Source organism: Ricinus communis, chromosome 5, assembly GCF_019578655.1.
Source record: "Ricinus communis isolate WT05 ecotype wild-type chromosome 5, ASM1957865v1, whole genome shotgun sequence".
Classification (NCBI taxonomy): Eukaryota; Viridiplantae; Streptophyta; class Magnoliopsida; order Malpighiales; family Euphorbiaceae; genus Ricinus; species Ricinus communis.
This window is the reverse complement of record NC_063260.1, coordinates 14,696,530-14,722,995: the sequence shown is the minus strand read 5'-3', so window position 1 is coordinate 14,722,995 and position 26,466 is coordinate 14,696,530. Positions and strand designations below refer to the sequence as shown.

Below are 26,466 nucleotides of genomic sequence, written 5' to 3'. Positions count from 1 at the left end.
GTTTTGAAGAAAATAATGAAGAAGCGCTTGAAAATGTAATTATAAGTGTAAAGGCTTTGATACCATATAGAGATTCATTATATATGGAACATATAATTAATTTTCATTTATAGATCAGTATTTATATAGGTAATATATTAAGGTCTCCAAACTAGGAAGACTCCTAATATAATAAAAATTTACAATATAAGTTAATAATAACTATATAGATTCTATTAAGTGAAAGGTTATCTATTTTCTTCTATAAAAGAAATTAAATTATCATTAAATTGGTAAAATTGATAACTCTCAAACTCGCCTAAGTGTATAAGGCTAACACTCAAATTGTACAAGAGCTTTCAATGTTCTTATAACAATTAAAAAATAAAGATAAATTGATTACAAAAGGTGTAAAATTAAAGTACTAAAGTCTGGCCTTAAAGAAGGTTGTCAATTAATTATAAATGTCATTTGGAAGGGATATTTCTTCTAGCTCTATATTATGTATTTAATGCATTGTTAGAACAATTGTGTCACTATCCCTTAATAGCTGTCATGCTTGCTTGAATTATGATCGTGAGTCTCAAAACGTGGTTGCAATTTCCAAAAGTTGCAACTATCCTGTCTATATGATGGCTTCCTAATGGTTATAAACATCAAGGTCATAATTTCACTTGAACCTTTCAGAACTTTCATCACGCTTTGTATTGCAGTGGCGATAGACTGCAAAACTTACTAGAGTGATTTCACCCTTTATCATGGTTGAGAAGACTTGGTAGCGATTGTGATTTTTGGTCAACTACTCAGCTTGTTGACTATTGGATTCTCATGATGTGACCCTTCTATTACGATTGCGATCTAGAGGCAGGAATGATTTGTTAAGTTTAATTATTCTAAACAAATAGGACTTAAAATTCTATAAGCAATATACTTAGAAGTTTTATTAGTACTACTCATTTTGATTGTCAAGATCAAATTTTAGGATTGCTAAGTTGATGAGATCACTTAGGCTAACAATCTTTTCCTTTTTGATTTTGACAATTAAATTAAGAAAATAAGCATATAAATAATCAAAGATAAGTTAAAAGTTCTCTTTGTTTTATTTTGACTCTCCCACAACAGATAGAGGAGGATTTATTCAATCACATAGTCTGGGCCTTAAATATTATAATCAAATATTTTTTTTATAAAAGTTTAAATTATCTCCCTCTTTAGATATGATGGATTAGATTATGCATTTTCATTTTTTTTCCTTTCTGTCAAGATAAAAGAAATTGATAGGCAAAGAGAAAAGGAGAGAAGGGAAAGAGATAGAGAAGAAAGGAAGACAATATGATATATAACAAAATAACATACTAGATTGCATTCACTGGAACATATAATCAACAAATATTGTATCAAAAAATGAGATGCAACAAGAGGAGTGAAAAACATGAACTTAAAATCAAAGAAAAAGAATTAAAAAATATAAAGAAAAAAGACGAAGGCACTAAGGGTCAATATTCCCTATTTGAAAGCCAATCCTATATGTCACAAGGTTGAAGCCCTTGCTTCTTTTGAATCTCCCTCACATCCAAGTAAAGGTGTTGAAACATCCTATAGATATTCTCCATCTTTCTCTCTCAGACTTTCATATATTTGAGGATTCTTTTATTTAAAAGATAAAAGAGGAGCACTTTTTATTTTTTGAGGAACCTCTTATGTAGGTGCTTGTTCTTCTTCTTCACCACTTGAAATAATCATTCTTTCCTTTTTAGAGATCATTTTTCTTCCCTTTACTCACCCTTTAGAATCCTAAACTATACTCATTATCTTATTTGAGTATGATTTTCCTTGAGTTTTGGAAGTACAGAAGGTCTATTTTATTAGAGTTATAAGATAGAATATGGGTGATGAATAGCATGAAAGAAAAGGGGAAGACATGAAAACACTTTACAATAAGAGTAATGTGAGAAGAATGAAAAATGGTACCTCTTGAGAAAGAAAAATGTCTTTTTAGGATACCTTTCCATTGTCATCTTCCCTTGAGTTGGGGTGAAGGTTATGATGCTCTAGGGGTGTAATGTGTGAGGGGCTTGTTATGCTTAGTTAAAGATAACTTGGATATTCTATTAAAATATAATAAGGAAAGAAAAGAAAGAACACATGAAAATTATATTGCTCTAGGTATTAACCAACCTTACATCCACTCCCCAATCTCCAATTGGGTATTATATTAATAATGATCCTTTCGTCAGTGTAAAATCAAATTTGAGTGTTTCCAAGCTACACTCAAACTTTGCATTAAGAGTTTTCCTAAGCTAACTCCAAAACTTAGTGTTTAGTCTCACACAAAACCTTATAAGAGTTTTGTTACCTAAGCTGACTCTCAAATTCCATAATTATACTTTTTACTCATAAGGCTAACACACAACCTTATGAAAGTTTTTAACACATTAGGCTAACTGTCAGCCCACCCAAATGTTTAAGGCTCACACTTAGATCCTACAAGAGCTCTTAATACTCTTATAATAACTAAAAAATAAAAATAAATTGAATACAAAAGGTAAGAAATTAAAGTGCTAAAAATAGTTGTTGATTGATTACAAATGTCTTGTAGAAAGGGGTATTTATAGCCCCCAAACCTCCACAGAAATGTACTCTGTGAGCATAGGCTATATCCTTTCTTCTAGCCCTACATTGTGCATTTGATGCACTATTAAAGAAGTTACGGTCACTATCTCTTCATTGCTTTCATGATCCTTGAATTACGATCACGATTCCAATAAGTTGCACCAGCTCTTTCCAAGTGGTATCTAAGGATTAGTCTTCCAAAATATAATCGTTAGCGGCTTCCTAACAGTTATAAATATCACAGTCACAGAATCGCCATGGAAGTTGCATTTTCACCTGAACCTTTGAGATCTTCCATCATACTTTGTATCATGGTCACGATAAGGGTCGCGAAACTTATTAGAGCGATGTCACCCTTTATTATGGTCGTAAAGACTTGGTAGCAGTTGTGGTCGCGATTTAAAAGGGGGAAAGATTGTCTAAGTTTAACTATTCCAAACAAAGAGGACTTTAAATCCTACAAGAATAACACTTAAAAACATTATCTGTACTACTCAATTTGATTGTTAAGATCAAGATCTGAATTTTTTAAGTTGATAAAATCACTTAGACTAACACCATCGTTAGCACTAAAACTTAGAAAGCATAGCAAAAAGGCTTATTTGAAATACCAGTTACCACCCATTATTACCATCACCTCCACTGCCATCCGTATGTCCATCCTTGTTTTCAATCATATGCCAAATACTATTACTTATTATAAATTAGTACCACCATAATTACCTTTTTGTTACTGTTCATGCTATCACCTCCACCTACTATTAAAAGACATAATATCCTTATTATCATTACCAATAATTATAAATACCTCCATCAACCTAATCAAATAAACACAATTTCAAAACGAAACTCATCATCATGACCAGTATCAATTTCTTCAGTTTTTCAACTAACTAATTTGTTGACCTAAGGGTCAATACACCTCTTTTTAACCTTAACACCTAAATTAAGTATTGATAATCACTTTGTTGAGTTTCCATGTTATAAATAACTACGGGGGTGCTTCCCAGGCGCGGGGGTGGCATCGCATTTAATGCAAAGTAGTGACCATTACGCTGTAACTCCATATCGTTATGCCACGTGTTAGGAGCCGTTGGAATTCCAACGACTACATTTAGAAAGTACGAGAGTATTTTTTTGGCAGAAAGTTACCTTTGGTGCACCTTGTTTACTTTGCATTTAACGAGTTTTTGGCTACTTGTAATGCCTTTAAAAGGTTTATATGTGTATAAATACCACTCATAAAGCTTAGACATAAATTGATTAATTCTCTAACTATCCAAACTCTTGCAAATTTATTTTTCAACTCTCTACATTCACTTCTCTTTTTTTTTTGTATTGAGTTGAATCTTTTAATTCAATCAAAATTTAAAGAGTTATTGTACGAGTATAGGCAAAATACTAAAATTTAGTTGTTGAGTTTTCATTTAAAACTCAAGGGTTTAAGAAATTTAGTGTAAGATTGAGATACACTAAGGAAATGACTCAAGGTTGTAATCAAATTTGATGACACTGAAATACTCAAATGTGATATTGAGAAGCGAACATGGGAAGGATTGTACACGAACCACTATAAATCCTTTGAGTCAATCTCTTTATCCTTTCTGCTTTTTGCATTCTAGTTGTGCATTAATTTTGATTTTGTATACAATTGTTTTATTCTACGATTTAAGGTCACCAATTCAATATTTTTTATTATTATAAGGAATAATATAATTAAAATTTTAAATATATAAATTTAATTAGATAATTAAATAAATGATAATAAAATTATCCTTATATAAAATTGAGTTAAGCTCAGGCGATAAGTTGGTTGGATACAAAAAACTTTATTCCTTTGGATTGAAAAAAAAAATAAAATAGGAAAGAAAATAATAGATAAAATTTGTTTATGGTTGGAAAATATAGAAAGAAAAATAACTGTTATTTTTCATCTATATTTTTTATTTTGAAAAAAATAAAAATAAAAAGATGAAAAATAAAAATAGATACTTTTTAATTGTTCACCTAGTCAAATAATAAAAATAAAATAAATAAATAAATAAAATTTATATATATTTTTTAATTTCGTTATTCCATAAAATAATTATCAAATATTCACAAAAATTTAGAGCATAAATTATAATCTCAATTAACTAAAAATAGAATTTAAAATTAAAGAATATAAGAATTTGACTAAATTAAATATAAATACTCAACTTATATAAAAAGCTTAATTAAAATATTATAAAAGTAATAATTATGTCCGTATATTATGCGTGTAGTATATTTTAATACTGATAAAATTAATCTTAAAAAGTAAAATTATATCAACAGTAATATATCAAATAAATTATTTATATATTGAATTTATAAAAAATTATTATATTAATTATAATACTTTAGTATTAGTATAAATATTTTAATATTATTATTTTTAATGAGTATGGACTCTTCAAGAAATAAAAAAATCAAATATACAATTAATTATGGAAATTTTACAGATTATTGTCGTTTAAACATTTTATGGAAACCATTTTTTTAGTTTTAGAAAGAAAAGGAAAAGAAAAAAATAAAATTTTCTTGATAACTAAATTTGAAAAAAATGAAAATCATTATTTCACTATAATCCACAGGTAAATTAAGAATATATTTAAAATGACAATCGAGTATTTAAAAAATAAATTTAAAATTCTTATTTAATATACAAATTTTTTATTTTTTATAATTTACTCTTTCTAAAATCTATTTTTAAAAGATTAAAATATATCTTTACAAAAACAATATTTAAAATTTTAAAAGTAATATAAAATAAATTAAGGTTGGATAAACACGACTTAAAAATCAAATATACTTTTAATTACGGAATTTTTGTAGATTCTGTCATTCAAACTTTCTATTTTTCTTTTCTTTTCAGAAAAAGAAAAGAAGAGTTTCCTTGATAACTGAAGCCGGAAAAATGGAAATTGTTGGTTCATTGTAATCGGCAGGTAAAGAATCGATAGAAACCCAGAGTAAATCCATTCCTATTAGGTCAGCAAAACCCACTTCGAGAATATTTCAACTTCATCTTGGATTCTGTACTTCACTTTTTCCTATCATCAAAATCTCATGCCCGTCAGTGTTTTGTGCTTCATTTGACTGTATGCAGTGAACCTTTGCAAGCTCTTGAAAAGAAATGATGACTCGTGCTATAGCTGTATTTAGGACTTTTAGCGCTAAAACTGGCAGTAAAATCCCAAAAACTGCTCAATCAGGTTACAAGAAGAAGACTGGCAATAAACCTAGAATTAAATGGACTGAGGAACATAAAGGCATATTAGATTATGTTATTCGCGGTAAATCTGTGTTCATCACTGGCTCTGCTGGCACTGGAAAGACAGTTTTGCTTGGACATATCATTAGTATTCTGAAAAGGGCTCATGGTTCTTCTGGTGTTGTTGTCACTGCGTCCACTGGAAGTGCTGCATGTGCTATTAAAGGGCAAACACTTCACTCTTTTGCTGGCTTTGGAATCGGCGACGGTGATCCTAAAGCTCTGCTCGAGAGGGTTGTAAGGAACAGCCGTGCTTGTAAAAGATGGAATCAGGTAAAGGTATTAGTTGTGGATGAAATTAGTATGATTGGTGGGAATACGTTTGATACTCTTGAATTCATTGCTAGACAAATACGGGGATCAAACAATGTATGGGGTGGAATACAGCTTATTGTCAGTGGGGACTTCTTTCAGTTACCACTAGTTCTTAAGAAAAGCAACCCATCAGGAAAAGAGTTTGCATTTGAAGCTGATTGTTGGAATAGAAGCTTTCATGCACAAGTTGAAATAACAAAGGTTTTTAGGCAAACAGATCCTCAGCTTATCAATTTGCTTCAAGGTATAAGGAAAGGAGTCATTGATACTGAGGACCTAAAGCTTTTAGAACAGTGTTGCTCCAACAATGAGCCAGATCCCTCAGCAGTGAGGCTCTATCCAAGGATTGAAGATGTGAATAAAGTGAATGAGAAGAGGCTGAAAAGCTTGGGTGAGAAAATAGTTGCTTATAAAGCTGTTGATGGTGGCACTAGGAAGGAGCTACTCAAACAAGGGATGGCGCAGGACCAGCTTGAGATTTGTAAAGGAGCAAGGGTGATGCTGATAAAGAATTTGCATGTCTGGAGCAAGCTTTGTAATGGTGCCACAGGTACAGTCATAGGATTTGTTGAGCCATATGATGATGTTATAGACCTGTTCCCAGATAATCTGTTGCCTGTCGTCAAATTTGATTCAGGTAAGGTAACAGTAATCAAGCCACAAAAATGGGAATGTTATGAAGGGGATGATTTTGTTGCTTGGAGATCTCAACTACCTCTTAGGTTAGCTTATGCTCTGAGTATACATAAATGCCAGGGCATGACCATTGACTGCCTTTACACAGATCTCTCCAGATCTTTTATCTATGGAATGGTATATGCTGTACTTTCGCGTGGGAGGACCATGAAAGGCATTCAATTATCTGGCTTCGAGCCATCAATGATTAAAGCAAACCCAAAGGTTTTACATTTCTATGACCAGTTATCTAGTAAGCAGTGCACAGAGGCTGGAGATGTGGATGATGTTACCTACAAAAAGAAAGTCAGCAACTCTAAGGTTCTTGGTCATTCAGATAAAACAAGCATTGAAGTCAGGAAGTGCCATTTCTCTCTTTCAAAATTCTTGGAGAAATTATATTCTAGTTAGACTAACAAACCAAAGATATAGAGACATATTGCCTATTAACTGTTAAATAATTGTTAAGGAAAATCACAATCTACATTCATGTTAATGTGTGAGAAGAGGGAAACTGTTTTTGAGCAACTTTTTATGCATCTATATTCTATTGGAGTGCTATTCAATCATTACATAATTTTTTGGATTCTTTTTGGGTTGTGATATTGATACTTAACCAACAGTTTTCTTTTTCCAGATTCACCACCTTAGCATAGCTTTCCATGTGTGAGCCATAAATTTTAGAGACAAATAAATATATGTTGCATTGTTCTTCAACTGTTATCCATGCAATAAATTGCTGCAGAGAGCTGCAAACAAAGTAGAAAAGCATGGATCTCCTCTTGCCCAATAGAATTTCCAATGCATGGACATCCTAGCCAAAGATAAATGGTCTTCCTTCATGTCCACTATTATGATTCCCTAAATTTTATCTCGATATTGCAGTATTTTAAATATGTTGGTAGATGGATAGAAAACATGGAATATCTTCACATGTTCTTGTTCAAAGTAGTGAAACTCAACTAATATAGTAACACTGCTCATAAATATTTAATGGATGTTTGATTCACTTGCTTCATTTCAGTTGTTTATGGTATCTTTCATTGACTGATTTCCATTGTTAATGTGTCACCATAGAATGTTCCAGGAATGACGTTAGTCTATTATATGCAAGATGTTTGAGAAGTTTTGAGGTAAAACTTATAATGTGGTTACTTTGTCTACTGTCAAATACATGAATCACTATTTGGATGTGTGCTTTTGAAGTATATTTAGATATTAACAGAGATTCACTTACTAATTTGCAATACTTGATTTAAACCTTAAATTTCTTGAAATTGTGTTAGTTTGCTGCACTGACTTATTTCCTTTTTATCTTCCTTATTAAACTGGGTCCTGTTTATTAAGAAAATCACTAGTTTTCATTGTTCTCTAAGCAGCTTGCCATCTAGACTTCTTTTCTCCTTTCCTGGACAAGGGTGTCAATTTATAATCTCAACTCATGAAGATTTTTACCCCTTCATGATAAGTTTCAGTACTCGTTGCTGCTCTTGGTCATTGACGTTGGAATTTCAGAACTTTGCTTGGTGCTGCCAGTTCACTTATCACAGATGATCAATTAATTTTTCGTGCAGCAATTGAAGCTGGTCCTTGGGATGCAAGCTCAAGCATGAAGACTTGAAGTCAGAAGGAACATTGTGAAGTTTAGGACTTGTAGCTTTTGAACCATTCATGTATTGCAGCAACAGAAAGGTCAGGCTCTGAAGCCAACATGCATTTCACACATTCAAGAGTATTTTCTCCTTTAAAGCTGCTGTAACTGTAAAAGGTAATCATATTGATTGAGCTGTTTCTAACTAACCAATTTTGTCAGGGATGAAAGGAAACGATAGTTGATAGGATATGGTCTAGGTTGCACGAAAACTCTAAAATGAGTAACATTTCCAGATACGTTTCGGACATCGAAATTTTTTGAAAACTTTTTAGATACGTTTCAGAAACTTCAAAAATCATTTTTTAATATTTTTTATTTATTTTTAGAAATTCTAATTAACTTTCTAAAGAAAATTTGTCTATCTAATCGGAGTTTCCTACTTTAAGAAAGACTTTTTCTTTTTTTTTTTACAGATGATTCTTAACTTTTTCCTATTCATAATTTTTTTATTATATTAATATTCTTCATTCTTAATTATTTTACATTTAAAAGTCTCTATATATACATATATTTTTTTATATATTATTTTCTCTTGGTTTATAATAAATAGCTATTATTTTAAAATCTAGTAAATATCAACTAATAATTTAATGGACAAATTATGCAATATAATATTTATTAAATACCAATGTATGACCTATTATATTAATTGTATTAATTATATCTTTTATAATGATAAATACAATAATGAAGTAAAACATCTAGCATAATTATTTACTATTATTTTAATTTTTTTATAAATAATTTTATTTATTTAAATCTTATTAAAAATATTAAATATTAACATGACTTTTAAGTATTATTATTATTATTATTATTATTATTATATAACTTTTTTTAACGTTTTGTTTTTTAGGTTTTTTAAAAAATATATATTTTTATATCGTGTCGCATTTTTTGATTCCATTTCCGTGCAACTTAGGATATAGTATGAGGATTCAGTGTCTATGCTTGACTACAGAACCAGTAAGCACTGGAGACAACTGACTGGAAAAATCCTTTACTGCCGGCCAAGTATTCATACGATTAGCCCTGGAATTTACGTCATTTAGAATATTCTGCAAATGATGTCATTGATTTCAGATTTACATTCATTTTTTTCTATTTCTACAGTGTATTAGTTTTATTAATGGCCTAATTACAAATTAAATTTTGAATTTTATACTTTTTAATAATTTTATTTAATTATTTTAAAATTTTAAAATAAATATTTATTTTTTTAGTTTGTTTTTAAAAATACTTTTAAATGATAATTTTTAAGATTTCAATATAAAAAAGATAATGTAAAAAGTCGATTATGGTTATTTATAGAATAACAATTATGAACAAGAAAAAATAGTTTATTCTAGATTTGATAATATGACAATTAAAAATTTTACATGTGTATTTTTTATATATTTTACATCTAAATATAATAAATTATCTAATTGACTCGCTAATGTTATGTTAATAAGTAGAATTGCCTTATAACGTTATATTTCTCATTGTAAAATTTTTAAAATTATTATCAAAATATATTTTTAAAAATAAATTGAAAGTATAGATATTTATTTTAAAATCTTTAAATAATTGAATAAAATTGTTAAAAAGCATAAAATTTAAAATTTAATTAGTAATTAGATCTATATAAATTGATCGACACGAAGAAGTTACTTTGATTCAACCCAAAAATTGCATTAATAAATCAATGTACATACGTATATTTTTTTTTTTTTTTTTGGTTGCTGTTGTTGAAATGTACATATTTGATTTTTTATTTTATAATGGAAATTGCTAATGTACTCCAGTTGTATAATAGCTTCACATCTACAAACTAAAGCTGCACATAATAAAAGTTTGTTCAGCTTAAAGCAGAATTACATCTTTGAGCCCCTTTGATATAGCAAAAGTGTCAATTGAATCCCTTTTTTTTTTCTTAACATAACTTGTGATATATTCAACAATATAGCCTCTGTATACTAATTATAACTACTAATCAAATTCAGCTCTTTCCTACCAAATAATTTATGTTTTCGAGGGGAAAAAATTTGAATTATTATTAGAATATTAAAAGGCTTTCATCCGTTTATACACTTATTAAAATATCATATATCCAACTCCGTCTAATTTTACGATTAAAAGCATTTTAATCCTCGACTTTTAACAAATCTAACTTTTTAATTCTAAGAGTAAACGGATGGACTTAAAAAAAAAATATTTTAAATGGGAAGACTAAACTATAATTATTCTTAGATGGCGAGTAATTGTAGTGGGAATAAAGTTTTATTTGGCCATCTAATTTTTTATGCAGCTTAATTTGATCCTTTTAATTTTTGCCACTAATTTAAATTTGTATTTTCGACTTTTCTAGGCCCCATTTTTAATTAAGATGAATATATACTTGTTTAGAAGTCTTTTTTTTTAAGTGTGAATTAAATTTAACACAGCAATCCAACTTTTTGTCCAGGCTTAAATTTTTTATGTTTAAAAATAAGTTTTTTTTTTTTTTTTATGTATCAAGTTTTTAGATTTTTATTAATTAGTTGAGTAGATAAAGAAGTACAAGATGAATTCAAACCCATAACTACTTTTTAACATCTAATTTTAATTTAAAATATTTCATTTAAGGAAAAAGATATATATAAATCTCCTAAGCATTCAATAAAAGCACATTAAACTTCTAAACTTAGTAAAAGCATAATTAAACACCTAAGTTTTAGAAAATTAACTCTTAAAATTTAAAAATTTGAACAATTATATCCTTAAAACTAACTCATTCTATTTCACTGTAAATCCAATTAGTTTCAGGTGCAAAAACTGTCTTTTAACTTTTTCTAAATATAAATGACAATTTCTCCTCATTTTACAAAAAAAAGAATATTAAAAAAATCAACATCATCAAATTAGTTGAAAAAGTAAACAGTCGTAAATAAATAAAGTTAACTCTAAAGATATAGTTGTTTTATTTTTTAAACTTTACATATGTAATTAAACTATTTTAATGTTCAAGAGTTTAATTGGACTTTGACTAAAAATTAATTGAAAAATTAATAATAATTAGGAACTAAATTTGACTAAAAGAGTTAAAATGAGCTACTGCCAAAGTTTAAAAAAAAAAAAAAAAAATCGAACTAATCATTATTTATCTCTATCAATTGTTTACTTTATTACTAATAAATATTCAATGAAAAAATAATAATAATAACATGACTTCCGCGCAGCATCTTGCGGCCATTTGTGCTTGTTGTATCTATAAACCATAAACAAATCCATAAAGCAAAGAGAACGTGAAATCCAGTGTGCAAAGAAGAAATCAAGTTCCTGATGTCTTTTAATGTTAACAAAACATAAATACATATTCATGCAAAGTTTTCCAAGTTCTAATAATATGCACATACAACGACCTTCCATGCCTTTATTTTATTTCATACCATAGAAAAGATGGGCAATACAAGCTTTGTTACCCACTTTCCTGAATCATTCATCAGTTGATGTTTCTGTTCTTTACAATGCAAGTGTTAAACCCAATGGGATAAACAAACTCAACATTCCAGAAAAATGTACCAAGAAAAAGATTTACAAATTCTAGCTAGATTTACAGGTAGGTTTATTGTTTCCTCGAAAACCAGGCAAAACGAAAAACAGTAGAAGAAGAAAAAGAAAAACAACTCCTTGACTCGAAAAGTAAACCCTCACTATATTGATGTAATACTTGGTCATCTGCTTATAGATCGAGAGGAATAGCTGCTCGGATTCAGGCGATCTCTCCTCAGCATAGCTTGAAAGGTATGGAAACATCTAAGTGGACCAAACTTCCATCTGCTCCTATGAGCAACTCGGTTGTCTATGTCCTCCAACCTGGTTATTATTTCCCTGAATGTTGGTCTTTTGAATGGTTCCACACTCCAACATTCCTCTATTAGCCTGTGCACACAAAATAAAACCACAATTCAGTGTATTTTTCTTTATCCTGTATCAAACTTGAAGAGATCATAAGCCTCTCTCCCTTTAAAGGAAAAACCATCTAAACAAAAGGAAAATTACTGAATGATCCTAATGGTGTTTCTAATAATCAAATTTAGGAATAGATCCTTAAAAATTACGGAATACTAAAATTTATAACCTTATTCCAGACCCCTTTTGGAGCACTTTTCAGCTTCAATTGCACATGAGAACATACTAGGTGGACAGAAAAACAGCCTATCCAAACAAGTTTATTTAATTTATTCTTTTTCTTTCTTGGTCATTTTCTATCCTTTAACAATGGAATCAGCTCAACTTTAGAAATTGCAACAGTGCATATCAGAGGCAGATCTGACCTCTGCTCACATTTGCTCCTAATACAATAATACCATCTCCAACCCCATCCCACTAAATATCCAATTCAGGGCGCAACTCCATCCCCATGAAATACTGCACAACCCCGACAGTTAAACTCCTATCCAGCCAACACACGTAGAAATGGGGATTGAAGCAGTATGCGTTGATCCATAAGTAAAAATACAATAGAGACCAAGATCTAGGGTGTATATATCTTGAAGAGAGAGGATATATATATAAAGTGATTTTAAAGACAATTCTGGCATCCATTTCCAATAATATATTGTGTTTATGCACCATGATTGAGATAATGAGATGTGATTGATCTTAGAAAATTTTCACCGACCTCGCAAGACATTGTTATAGCTGTAATGTTGATTAGGAAAGAAATAATTAGACCTTGATTATAGAGCTGATTTGTAGAGATTATAGAGCTTGATCATAGGGCTAATTTGTAGGGATAGATTATAGTGTTTCCTAATTTATACCTTGTAATCTTGGATAAATACTTTTACATTTTGTTGATCAATACACACAAAATCTTTCTCTCATCTCTCTATACTACAACATGATATCAAAGTACTGAAATCCCATTTCAATTTTTTTTAGGGTTTTTGGTTTTTCTAACTTTATTGTTTCAGACGATCCAAGGTCTGATTTCTCAGTTCACCATCTTCCAATTTCTAGTTATTGTCACCACCTATACCAGGAGGTGCGCCACCCGCTGATCAGTCACTACCCAAAGTTTGGTCGCCGGAGTCTCTACGTATTAGTCACAGCACTCAGTTTTGCCTAAATCGCCTTTACTCTCACTTTCATCCTTCACATCCAGTTTCTTTCAAATGGTTATGAGATTTCTCTTCATACCCAGAAATTTCTTCAATTCTTTTTTTAGTTTCTGTTGTGTGTTTCTGCCTCTATTTTGAATTCTGTCTTGTTTGAGAATGTCTGAGAAAAAGAAAATGGTGTCGGAAGTGATTCCTGTAGTAACAAAACTTACGGAAGACAAATTTGATGGTACAAATTATTTAAGCTGGAGTCAGACTGTGGAATTATATCTGATGTGTGTTGAAAAAGATGACCATTTAACTGATGATCCTCCCATTTAGGATAGAAAAAAAGCTTGGTTGAGAGATGATGCTCGACTGCGTTTAATGATATGCAATTCGATTTATAATAAAGTGGTTCGGTCAGTGAATCATTGTAGATTGGTGAAAGATTTGATGCAATACTTAGCATTTTTGTACTCTGGCAAAAGGAATATTTCTCGTACTTTTGATGTCATTAGAGCAATTTTCAAATACAAAACAGGTGACAAAGATGTGACTAGCTTTTACATGGATTATAAAAAATTTTATGAGGAGTTTAATATGATACTCCAAATGTCTTTAGATATCAAAGAACAACAAGCTCAGCGGGAGAAACTGGTCATTATGGGTTTTCTTGATGCTCTTCCATCTGAATTTGAGACTATCATATCACAAATCCTTTCCAGTTCTAAGGTTTCATCTTGGGAAGATGTGTTTAGTAGGGTGCTTCAAGTTGAGAATTCCAACTCATCCTTTACCCAGTCTAGTAGTGCTCTTGTAAGCCGTAATACTGTACTAGATTTGGAAAAGAGGTTAAATCAAGTACCTTTGATCGAGAAAATAATTTAGGTTAAATTGCATGTCGCTAATCTAAGAACTCCGCCATATAATCAAGGAATGCAGAAAGTTACAATGCAAGAATCAGTCAAAGACATCGGCTCATATTGCCTCCACTCAAGATACTCCTGACTCAGTTCTCATATCTGTAGATGAGTATGCTAAATTCTCACAATACCAAGAGGCTCTAAAGTCGTCATCTACTCCCACTACTGCAGTCGTTGATTCAGGTAAACCAAAAGCATGTCTCATTTCCTCATCTTCCAAATGGGTCATTGATTCTGGTGCCACAGATCATATGACAAGTAATTCTAAACTATTCTTCTCCTTTAAATCAAATAATTCTAGTTCTCTTGTCATTTTAGCTGACGGATCCACATCACGTGTGCTTGGTTCTGGCACAGTTATTCCCACACAATCACTTCCTCTACACACTATTTTAAGTCTACCTGATCTGTCGTTCAACTTAATTTTTGTTAACAAACTCACTTGAATCCTTAACTGTTGTGTCTCATCTTTTCCCGATTATTGTCTTTTCCAGGATCTCAAAACGAAAATGATTATTGGTAAAAGGGCATGAATCTAGAGGTCTTTACATCCTTGGTAAAAAGTTGATTTGTAAGGATTAAATTATAGTATTTCCTAGTTTATACCTTGTAATTTTGTATAAATACTTATACATTTTATTAATCAATATACACAAAATCTTTCTCTCATCTCTGTATACTACAACAGTCATTAATACTTGGTCATGACCAAACAATTACCTTCCTTCGAGCCACTACATTCCATACAACCATCAAGTAATAGCATTTCATACTCTTATTTTAGCACCGGATTTAAAGCAACAACACATGGAAAGATCTTTATTTAAAAGAGCATCAAAGGTATAATAAAGAGTATCTTTAATAAATATTTGAAAATAAAAAGTAAGAAATTTTATTTAAATCTAATAGACTCTTTATATTTTTGCTCTTTATTGTATTTTTTTGCATAAGCATTAATGATTTTAATTTCTCTTTCCTTTTATTTTTAACTTTTGTCAATAGAAAAAATAGAATTAAGAATATCAATAAATAAAGTGCATGAAAACTTGTAATGCCTTGACTAACATCAAAATAAAAAGTGAAGTTTGGCTCTCCACAAATCAACCATTTATTTTATATTTAGAAATAAAAAGCCATCGGACTTTTATCTTATGGAAGACCTCTTTATAATAAAAAGTTTGTAAATCTACATATAGACTGTCCCTTAGATATGCTTTAAGCCACATACACAGATAATACACTTACATTACTAGTATACATGGTTTAATTGCTCCTACAAAATTGAAGAAAAGATAACAAGGTAAAATAGAGGAAAAATACTTACTCCTTTAATCCATGTGAATAACGTTTTGCAGGAGCTCTAAATGGTGGCCGCTCATTTGCAGCATATGCTTTAGGGACTTCATTATCTTGCCTTGTTGAAAATGGTGGAGAGCCTTCAATCATCTGCAACACCAGAAGGTGGTGAACATTGCAATGTCTAAACCCTCAAAATATGTAGTGCGGCAAAGGTACTTTTCATAGATTTCTAGTCAAATGACCATAATTACCATAACTATACAAAGCTTCAAACCCTTCATACTTTGTACAACTAGAAAACAGATATCACGTGACATTGCGGTGCTCAGTAACTGACGTTCAGGGAAGTCTAGCCAACAGAGAGCACTTTGATTACTCCACAAGGGTTAATGCAGGTTTTAAGATAAAGGGTCTCAAGCTCAGACCAGATTGTCTTTGGCGGATTCCCAGGGTTTCTGGTCCTATTGGCCTGGCATAATGGCACTAACTAGTTTCAATTGAGAAACTTAATACTGTCAAAATATTTTTGCATGCAAATAAAAAGGTTGAAATCAAACTTAATACTGTCAAAACATTTTTGTGTGCAAATAAAAAGGTTGAAATGCCAATAAGTATATTCGCCCTTCATTCCAAGATGGCAAAATATTAAGACCAAAATAACAACTAACCAGGCATGATTTACCCAGTAACAATGCTGACAGAGAGGGTATAATCATATAGTGACAAAATAACACATAAAATGTGGTTACATAATTCATTGACATATGAGCTTAGAAATTTGCAAAAGGCTTATATAGGTATTTATGTCAAGTTGTAAATCACTAGAAACACCTATTTAAGGTATAGTTATGCATATACTGCTTAATATCCAAAGAATTGTGTCAGGAAGGGAGAAAGGGGGAGAGAGAGAGAGAGACAGACCTCTTGTAAGATCAAAGCAAATGAAAACACATCCACTTTAGTGTCATATTCTTCATTTCTGTAGACCTCTGGAGCCACGTATCGCCCTACCACAAGAATCATTTCAAATATAAAACAGTTAACAAAGAAAACACTTGAGGTTCTAGAGGCTCTAAAGTATTTAGGTTTGCATATTGCAGAGACCTGTTGTAAATGCCTTTGAAGCATAAAAACAAAGTTAATAAAAAAGGAACAATCCTATTAAAACTATAAAATTTCCAAATTGACCTCAAATGCCCTCAAGTAAAGCCAAAATCTTATGCGCTACTCCAGACTCTAAACGACAGCCTACCCACACTAGCCCTAAAGACTTCTAGGGCAGAATATTTCACACAAACAAGAAAACTTACAAGAAGTATCTTGACATGGCCTGTCTTCCTTAACTGTTTTTGTAACTTTAAGAAGCTTGCTGACTCCAAAGTCTGCAACTTTCAGATGTCCAGAATCATCCCGCAGTATATTTCTGTTATCTTACTCATGAATAAGATACTTTCAAAAGTTACCAATATGTTTGTAATGCAGAATTCATCCTAAACACTTTTCATTAACAACTGAGAAGATAAGCTAAAAAACAGAATTATCCACACGCATAAAGTAAAACATACGAAGGCTCAAGATCTCGATGAATAATTGCTTCAGGTTTATGCTCATGCAAGTAGTTCATTCCCCTGAAAAAATATCAAAACATTTCCAGAAAATATTAGACCAGCAAGCAGAAAGCTCTGACTTATAATCTCAGTGATGTGGGTACAAAAGAAACCAATAGCATATTAATTTGAGGAAAGAAACAACATAAACAGTTCTAAATAAGCCAAAGTGCAAAGCAAACTCTAAAGTCTAAAGAAAGAATAACTGCAGATCAGATTCAGAAAAATCACAAACAGACAAGATAATAACAGCAAACTCTAAAGTCTATCCTTAAGCTATAGCAATATTAAAAGGATTCACATTAAAATAAGTAATGAAAGTCATTGCACAGAGGTCCACTGATTATCAAGCATAGTTCTAATGATGCAACTACAAAAGTAATAACAACAAATCCTGAAATCCACTCTCCAGCTACCTTTTTTAAAACGTCATAGAAAATCTCATCATTAAGCAGAAGATAATCATTATCTTCTTCCCCTTCGCTAGAGTTAGGTCTCAAATGTCCCATCCTTATAGATCTCCATTAACTGGTCATTGTTCATCTATGATATTACTAATGGAATAGCCTTTAACCTTTAAGCACTTGCATTTCTACTCCAGAAAATTGAGATGGTTAAAAGGGAGAACGGCAGCTTCAGTTTGAGATCATAGCACCAGATCAGAGTGAAATTGATGTTTTAAGAGTTAATTCTACATGATTGCCCATACTTTATTGTACATGAATGGTCACATCCAATAATTAAAAACTAAAGACCTATATCTGATATGAACCGAAACAGAAACCAAAACCTCCCAAACCCAAAATGTCTCAGATCCCAAGAGACCTGACACCTAATAAAACCAAGCCTGATACTATCAAAAACCGGAAACAACCTGAATCTGAAACCATCTAAACCTGGGACCAACATGACTGGTGACAGATAATTCCCGAATTTATAACCAATATAAAAACCGATTTAGATTCCGAAATGACCCGAAATATAATTGGTTAATGAGATAATATAACATTTTTGTGACATTTAGTCATCATATGTTGCAAAAACTATTAGTTATAATTTTCTTATTTCTTTAATTTTAATTCAAATTTTTTTTTATTTTCATATTCAAGTCTCTTAATATTTAAAAATGTGTTGTGAATTTTTAAATGATTAAATAAAATAATTAGTTTGAATATAATTACATAATAGATTCTTTGCATTTGTTATATTTCAATTTAGTTTAATTGCTATTATGAATTTAAAATAAAAAAATAAAATAATTATTATTAAGTAGGTATTAAGTAGTATGTAAATTAAACTTTATCAATATATGATTTTATCTGTTAAATGTTAACAATAAACAAATTAATTAGAAATACATTGAATTTACATTGACAATTAAGTATAATTCAAAAGTCTTTTACATGTTAAGTTAATGAATTATATGTTAATCAATAAATTGTTCATTAATCAATAAATTAATTAACTAACGCTTCAATTAATTAATAGACGTCAATTAATTAACTGATTTTCAAGCATATTTCTAATGATGCAACTAAAAACGTAATAACAACAAATCCTAAACTCCACTCTCCAGCTACCTTTTCTAAAACTTCATAGTAAATTGTCATTATTAAGCAGAAGATAATCATCATCTTCTTCCCCTTCACTAGAGTTAAGGTCTCAAATGTCCCATCCTCATAGATCTCCATTAACTGGTCATCTTTCATCTATGATATTACTAATGGAATAGCCTTTATTATGCACTTGCTTTTCTACTCCAGAAAATTGAGATGGTAGAAAGGGAGAATGGCAGCTTCAGTTTGAGATCACAGCACCAAATCAGAGTGAAATTGATGTTTTAAGAGTTGATTCTACATGATTGTCCATACTTTATTGTATATGAATGGTCACATCCAATAATTAAAAATTTAAGACCTACACCTGAAATGATCCGAAATTGAAACCTCCTAAACCCGAAATGTCTCAGATCCCAAGTGACCTGATACGTAATCAAACCAAGCCTGATACTGTCAAAAACCAAAAACAACCTGAATCTGAAGTAATCTAACCTGAGACCGACATGACTGGAGACAGATAATTTCCGAATTTATAACCAATATAAAAACTGATTTAGATTCCGAAATGACCCAAAATATAATTGGTTAATGAGATAATATAACATTTTTGTGACATTTAGTCATCATATCTTGCCAAAACTATTAGTTTTAATTTTCTTATTTCTTTAATTTTAATCCAAGATTTCTTTATTTTCATATTCAAGTCTCTTAATATTTAAAAATGTGTTGTGAACTTTTAAATGATTAAATAAAATAATTAGTCTGAATATAACTACATATGATATGTAAAAAAAAAAAAGTTATGAGAAAATAATCAAATAAAAAAATCTTTGCATTTGTTATATTTCAACTTAGTTTAATTGCTATTATGAATTTAAAATAATAAATAATAAAATTATTATTAAGTAGGTTGTTAAGTAGTATGTAAATTGAACTTTATAAAATATATGATTTTATTTGATTAAATGTTAATAATAAACAAATTAATTAGAAATACATTGAATTTACATTGACAATTAAGTATAATTCAAAATTCTTTTACATGTTAAGTTAATGAATTATATGCTAATTAATAAATTGATTAATCATTCATTAATTAATTAACTAATGCTTCAATTAATTAATAGATGTCTATGGTCTCAAGTTTGTTGAATTATAGGGTTTTATTGTATAATCTATAAGATTAAAAAGCAAAATCGGATAAATTAATCCGAAAATCTAATCAAAACACGATAAGTTAATCCCAAAGCCAACATAAAATACGATGCAACTTGGGCTAGAGGTTAACCGAACCCGACTTGACTTGACCGTCCATAATGATCCAAACCCGAAAAAGATATGTTCCAAAGAAACCCGTACCCGACTGAACACAAGTCCAAAATGAGCATAACCTGAAATTACTCGAATCCAAAATGGTCTAAACCCGAAAGAATCCGAAAAACCCAAAATGATCTTATGTGAACCCGACTCGCCCGTCAGTTTACCATCTCTAATTAAAACCAATCACGACGGCATAAAGCAAAACATTCAACAATAGAAAGTAAAACTTCAAAAATAAAATCCCTCAACCCCTTAAGGCAGACTAGTTATCGCTAAAGGTGTATGCATATGCCTAAATGCATTGTTGTGCACAATATCAGAGTGCCCATGTAACCCGATACATGACCTAAGACCTAGGTGTGCACAGATCTTAAGCACACCTATTGGGCATGATAGACATCTGCTCTCGTACAATCCTCCAACCACCCTCATGCAAAAAAAATCATTGGTTTTCATTTTAAAACATCATTTATCATATAAGATAGTCCATTCAAATGGAGCGTAGACTTTAACTTAAAATCCAGATGAAAAGGATTTTTTTTAATTAGTTAAATTTCAACCAAAGACTTGATATTTTTTACTATCTCAAAAGGTGAAAGAAGAAGATGGTGAATACTACAACATGATGAATAACTATGAGACAACTGAAACACAAGCAATGAATAACTATAGAATATCTGAAACATAATCAGAATTGAATTCCAACTCTACAATTCTGCTAGAAAATGTTAGATTCCAATTCAAGATTCGCTCATTTTCCACATAGCTAGTTACTATATTCAGAACTAGTTTTATATGCAAATTAACGTACTGACCGAGCAATGTCAAGTGCAAACTTCACAGCTACTCTTGGCTTTAATGCACCTTTTAGCTTCAAATATGCACAAAGATCTCCCTGAAAAGAATGCATCAAAATGATAATCTTCTATTTGGACTTGGCTCAACAAAGAATTATTGAATCAGATCAAACCATGTAAAAGAACCAGCAAATTATGAGCACAGCACCAATTTCCAAGTGGAAGCACAAGACAATTGTTATCAATGGACTACAAAAAAAAACTAATAGACAATGTTTTTCATCAACTAACTCTGTGCGTATTGCAGAACTCTGATGATAGAAAAGACAAGATAAGACAGGCAGTGTCCCAATTTCTTCATTATCTGTATAATTAGTTTTGTACTACCACTGGAAAAAAGTAGAAATGAACTACTAAAATGCCTTAAAACAAAATCATGAGAACCTAGAAAAGTTAACTGGCGATGTTTAGGCAGTCACCAAATGAACTTATGCATCAACCAAATAAAAGATAACCTTAGGTAAATACTCTGTCACAATCATCATTGGACTGCTTTGTGTTACAGCACCCAAGAACTGAACAACATTTGGATGACGAATCTTCTGCAGTAATGCAAGCTCATCCCTAAAGGCCTTGCTGAACATGAAGAATAAAATATATGATTCATATAGAAAAAGAACAAAAAAATCGTAAGTTAACAAGAAAAAAAAAAGATTAAACACAAATGGAATATGACCAACCCACACTTTATCCTCATCTGTGAAGACTTCTTCTCCCAGTGTCTTAACAGCAACTTGAATTCCACGCCATGAGGCACTGCGAAAAGTTCCCTGTGTAATTTTCCAAAGAAGAAACATGAGCAGAGAAAATGATATAGTTCAAAAGCAGTCATACTACTAGACCCTCAATCATCATTGACTTGCCAACAGACTGGCACAAAAGCAAATACAAAATTTCCACACCTAAAAAAAAAAAGAAAAAAAAGACTCTTCTCTTTTCAACGCTTGAAATAGAAAGTGATGGAATAGGAGTAACGAGATGCATTGACATGTCAAAAGATGATCTTATTTATAGGTTGAGAATTTGGTTAGCTTCAGAAATTCTTCTCTTGGATGCTACTGGTAAACACTAAGGATAGCACTTGGCATTGGAATATAATTTATGACCTGATTGTAATATGGTAACATCTTCTGAGTGTCTAATACTTTGTAGGTCTTTTCAATTAAGAGATGGGAGTTTATGACATTACTACAATAGGTAACACCTTTTGATGATCCAACACTTACATAAGCTTTTTAAATAATAACCTGGCACTTCTATTAATAACTTTGGAGATGCTATCAATCATACCGCTTCTGAATATCTAATACTAAAAAGGAAAGAAAAATTCAAACCTCTGCTATTGCCACAACCACCTGTTTGAAAAAAAATTATTTTTAAAAGATCTTGAGCAAAATGAAAAAAGAAGTAGACATGAAGTTGACAGATGTAGATTAGGTTTTAGGACTTATGGTGAAAAATTCTAAAATAATCAAGATCTGATTAGCAACAAAAAAGAAAAGGTATCAGGATTCAAAATCTTAAAAAAGGACAAAAAACAGTGAAGTATGAATGCTTCAGCAGGATTATCTATTACATAACAACCATAGTATTTCAGGACCTGCTGGATAAAAAACTCAAATCAGTTGTGTGTGAAATTGGGCAGATAAACAGGATTGTAAATTGTTACTATTTTCCAATCAGGAGTCAAAATAAACTAGTAAAAGAAGGCCAAGGCTTGACAGCCAATATCTTCGAATTTCACCACAATTTAGGAGGGACCAGTAATTAAAAAGAGGTCTATTGCTAAGGCTCTTTAGTTAGAAAGCAGGACAAACAAAATATAAAGTTTTCAATTTCTGTTTAGGACTGGCATGAAAGGCAAATCAAAAGAATAAACTCATTTGTTTTGAATACTTGAAGAGCTTATCCTCCCGCCGATTCAACAATCAGGAATTGAATTAGCCTCGGAGAACTGAACTCACTTAATTCTTATCTCTTGAACTCACTGAAACCAAGCCAATGGAGGATCCCAGGTAATGGCTAACTTCGCCTGGGAAGGCTGTGTCGGTGTTGGGGGTTGTAGCATTTAATCTTTTCAGGGACTACAGAAGCAAAGGAAAGAAATGTCTTCTACTAAGCTTGCAGAATGTGCTATAACTATACTACCTATTGATTTTTTTCAATCAACCGTGGAAGCTTCAAAATTAATGTTTCAGAAACCATATTGGGATTTCAACCTAGCTAGCAGAAAAAGAATATGCAATAATGTCAAAGTAGGACGCAGACTTCTAAATAGCTGATACAAGTTGAGATTACTTGGTTTTTCTTCAGAGAAAAGAAGAACATCAAAAACCAACATAAAATCATTCACTTCTCAGATGCATCAAAAAGGTATTTTTAGAAACAGAAAAAATAAAACAGCTAATCTCTAAACAACAACAAACTTAGAACAGATGAAAAAACAATAGAGCAAGGGAATGAGATACCTTTGTTATATCAACACTATTAGAAAAATCAAGTTCGTTAGGATCAATCTCATACTCTGGAACTTCACGGGCATTTTGGACATGCATGGGAGCTATCTAGTACGATAGGAGCACAAAAATAAGTAAAAATGCATAGGCGTGTTAAAATATGGTGTAGGAACAAAGATAGCGGAGGTAAATTAAAAGACATAAGACATTGCATACACAACATACCGGTGGTTTTGCACCATGTATCTCTAAAAGTTTGATCACATCATGATTTTTGTAATATATTGCATCAGCAAGAGGCTGTTATATCAAGCAGCAGAAATTTGTATCATTATCATTATTATAATAACTAAATAGCAACAGATTGAATAGAAAACAGGAATTGCTATCAACTGGTACCCAAGGTATTTCGAGTTAAATGAGCAAAAAAGACATTCAAAAAGTTGCAATAATCAATTTTAGAGCATTTCCATTCTATCCACCTCAATAATTCAATTTGGCTTTACTTGGGATAATCCATGTTTCAAGAGCCTAATTGAACTGAAATATGTCAATATTTGTTCATTCCTTTTTACTTCTGAAGTTGAAAGAATTGAATTCTAGCAACTATGAGCTCTTCAAACATGAGAAATGACTGAACACAGAATTCAATATAATTGAGCTGAATTCTTGTATTTCTAGACTTGTTCCAAACACGCCCTCACTCAGGCCTTGTTTGGCATTCATTTCTTTTCATATTCTAAATTCATTAGTACATAACTGAATATTTAAAGACAATAAACAAATATACAAAAAAAAAAAAAAAAGGTTAAGAATAAAATTACAGTGCTCCCCCAGCGATCCTTAGGGTCGATTTCAGCACCGCGATCAAGAAGCAACTGAAGGACATCCGTTAAGCCTTGACAAGCAGCGACATGTAAAGCAGTACGGCCATCAATATCTTTAAAATTAACATCAGTACCTGACTCTAACAACACCTCGTTGATTCCATCAATATCGCCTTCACTTGCTAGATACATTAGCCTAACCCTTGGGTCTATCCCCGCCACTTCCTCCTCCTCCTCCTCCTCCTCGTGACGGTCTCTTTCGGGCTTGAGTGAGGACTGCTTGCCGAGAGTGAAGCGTGCGGGCGTTGTTGCTGATGGTTGTTGCTGCTGCTGCTGCTGTGATTTTGGCAAGTCCATGGCCAGATACAATCAATGTCAGTTCAGTCGGCCAAGAGAAAGAAAGAAGCTTGGAATATTTTTGGTGGCGGTAATAGGAAGATAAGGATAAGAATATGGAACAGAAAAAAACCATAAAGGGGGAGAATTTTAGAAGAGTGTGATGTCAGTTATGTGGGGTGTGTGCTGTTGAACCCTTGAACTGTTTGTTTATTTGCTTGCTGTAATCCAACTGTGCCGATAAATTGGAAAAAGAGTAACAGACTCATGATTCTTTCTTTTCTTTTTTAACAGAACTCGATGACTGCTTTGGCCACGAAGACCGGCCAAAACAAGGACCTAAGATAAAGGCAAAATACATTAGAAGGCCCTTGAACTTTATGACTTTGTTGTATTAAGTTCATGTACATTAATTTTATTGTTTCCACCCCTTAACAATTATTTATTGTTACATTAAAGCCTTTCTTGATAGACTGTTAGCGAGTGTTTTAGAAATTTAAGTTAGAGCGCATCTCATGTATGGAATCGATGCTTAATAAGATAGAAAGCAGCATGTAAGCAGCTGATTTGGAAAGACTAAAACATTAAACGACAGCGTTGGGAGGGAAAAGAAAAAATCTCTAAATAATCTAAATACCTAATCCCAACAATTCCCTCTAGCTAAACTTCTTTCGATTTTGACTAAGAAAACAAGTAATGCCTTTAACCTTTAGTTGAAACACATTAAATGCCTTAAGGATTAAAGGACTTTTTTTCAAACCCATAACGATTTAGAAGAAATTGCAGTTCGCAGCTCCCATATTTGCGTTTGTATTCAACAACATTCAAAACTTCACTAGAGAGACTTTCCATGGTCAACAAAAGCTGATAGATGATCAGCAGCTGCATAAAGTATATAAAATAAGATTGAAAAGTTGATTCAACGGTTCCAAGTAAGTGCATTTTGAAGATATGTATTTCTGTTTGTTTGAATGCTTATACGGTATCATTTAATAGTTTTAATAATTATACTTGCCTATTTTTTGACCCTAAATGTCTCATTCTTTATTGCTTTCATATTAGCCTATTCCATTGTTGGTTATGTAATGCTTTAACAGAGAAAATGAGGGACTAGATTTATTTTAGTTTTATTTAATAATAGGACAAATCAATATGGTTAAAAATAGTATTAATAAATGGGTTTGTTATGGTATATATTTATTGTAATATACTACGTGCAAGAAATCAATGAGACTAATAAGTATTTTCATTGTGTATATTTGCAAAAATGGGCGATGTTATAGTGAACCTATTGATATATCATTTTGGTACATTGATAAAAGGGAATAAGGTAAGATACTTAGGTGGTAAATGTGCTTTAGTAGAAGAGTGTTTTGATTTAGACTTATTGTCCTACTTTAACTTACTGTCATATGTTAAGAATTTAAGGCATTCTAGGATTGGTGGGATATATTATTGGTATGATAAGGCAAAGAATTTTCTGATGTTAATCAATGATTAAGATATTTGTGATCTATGCAAAAAAAATAATGAATAGGGATAACTTTAAAATTTATGTAGATCATTTTACTAGTGTTGGGCAAACAACTAGCACATCTAATCAACCATTTGTAGAAGTTGGGACAAGAATTGAGGCTAATATGGGTATTGAAATAGAAAATGTTGATGATCAACATTATGGG

The 26,466-nt window shown here is 31.2% G+C and overlaps 2 protein-coding genes across 5 annotated transcripts; one reads left to right on the top strand and one right to left on the bottom strand.

Moving 5' to 3' along the window:
- Positions 1–5,447: 5,447 nt before the first annotated feature.
- On the top strand, positions 5,448–8,677 carry LOC8277822 (ATP-dependent DNA helicase PIF1). Of its 3 annotated transcripts, none has more exons than XM_025157559.2 (2): positions 5,448–6,752; positions 8,452–8,677. In XM_025157559.2, exons 1-2 carry the CDS (start codon positions 5,750–5,752, stop codon positions 8,496–8,498), a joined length of 1,050 nt encoding a protein of 349 aa, XP_025013327.1. In that variant the 5' UTR covers positions 5,448–5,749; the 3' UTR covers positions 8,499–8,677. The 3 variants fall into 3 exon arrangements, with proteins under 3 accessions (XP_025013327.1, XP_048229752.1, XP_015575430.2); XM_048373795.1 differs by having other exon boundaries at positions 5,449–6,752; positions 6,840–8,677; XM_015719944.3 differs by having other exon boundaries at positions 5,454–5,604; positions 5,723–8,677.
- Positions 8,678–11,899: 3,222 nt separating this feature from the next.
- On the bottom strand, positions 11,900–25,095 carry LOC8277824 (integrin-linked protein kinase 1). 2 transcript variants are annotated; one of them, XM_002520353.4, is made up of 11 exons: positions 24,446–25,092; positions 23,847–23,921; positions 23,634–23,729; positions 21,850–21,935; positions 21,621–21,741; positions 21,124–21,203; positions 17,388–17,450; positions 17,133–17,245; positions 16,744–16,829; positions 15,848–15,969; positions 11,900–12,434 (listed from the first exon to the last, which is right to left on the bottom strand). In XM_002520353.4, the coding sequence occupies exons 1-11, from the start codon at positions 24,803–24,805 to the stop codon at positions 12,227–12,229; spliced, it is 1,410 nt and encodes a 469-aa protein (XP_002520399.2). In that variant the 5' UTR covers positions 24,806–25,092; the 3' UTR covers positions 11,900–12,226. The 2 variants fall into 2 exon arrangements, with proteins under 2 accessions (XP_002520399.2, XP_048229753.1); XM_048373796.1 differs by lacking the exon at positions 11,900–12,434 and adding an exon at positions 14,085–14,429 and having other exon boundaries at positions 24,446–25,095.
- Positions 25,096–26,466: the final 1,371 nt, after the last annotated feature.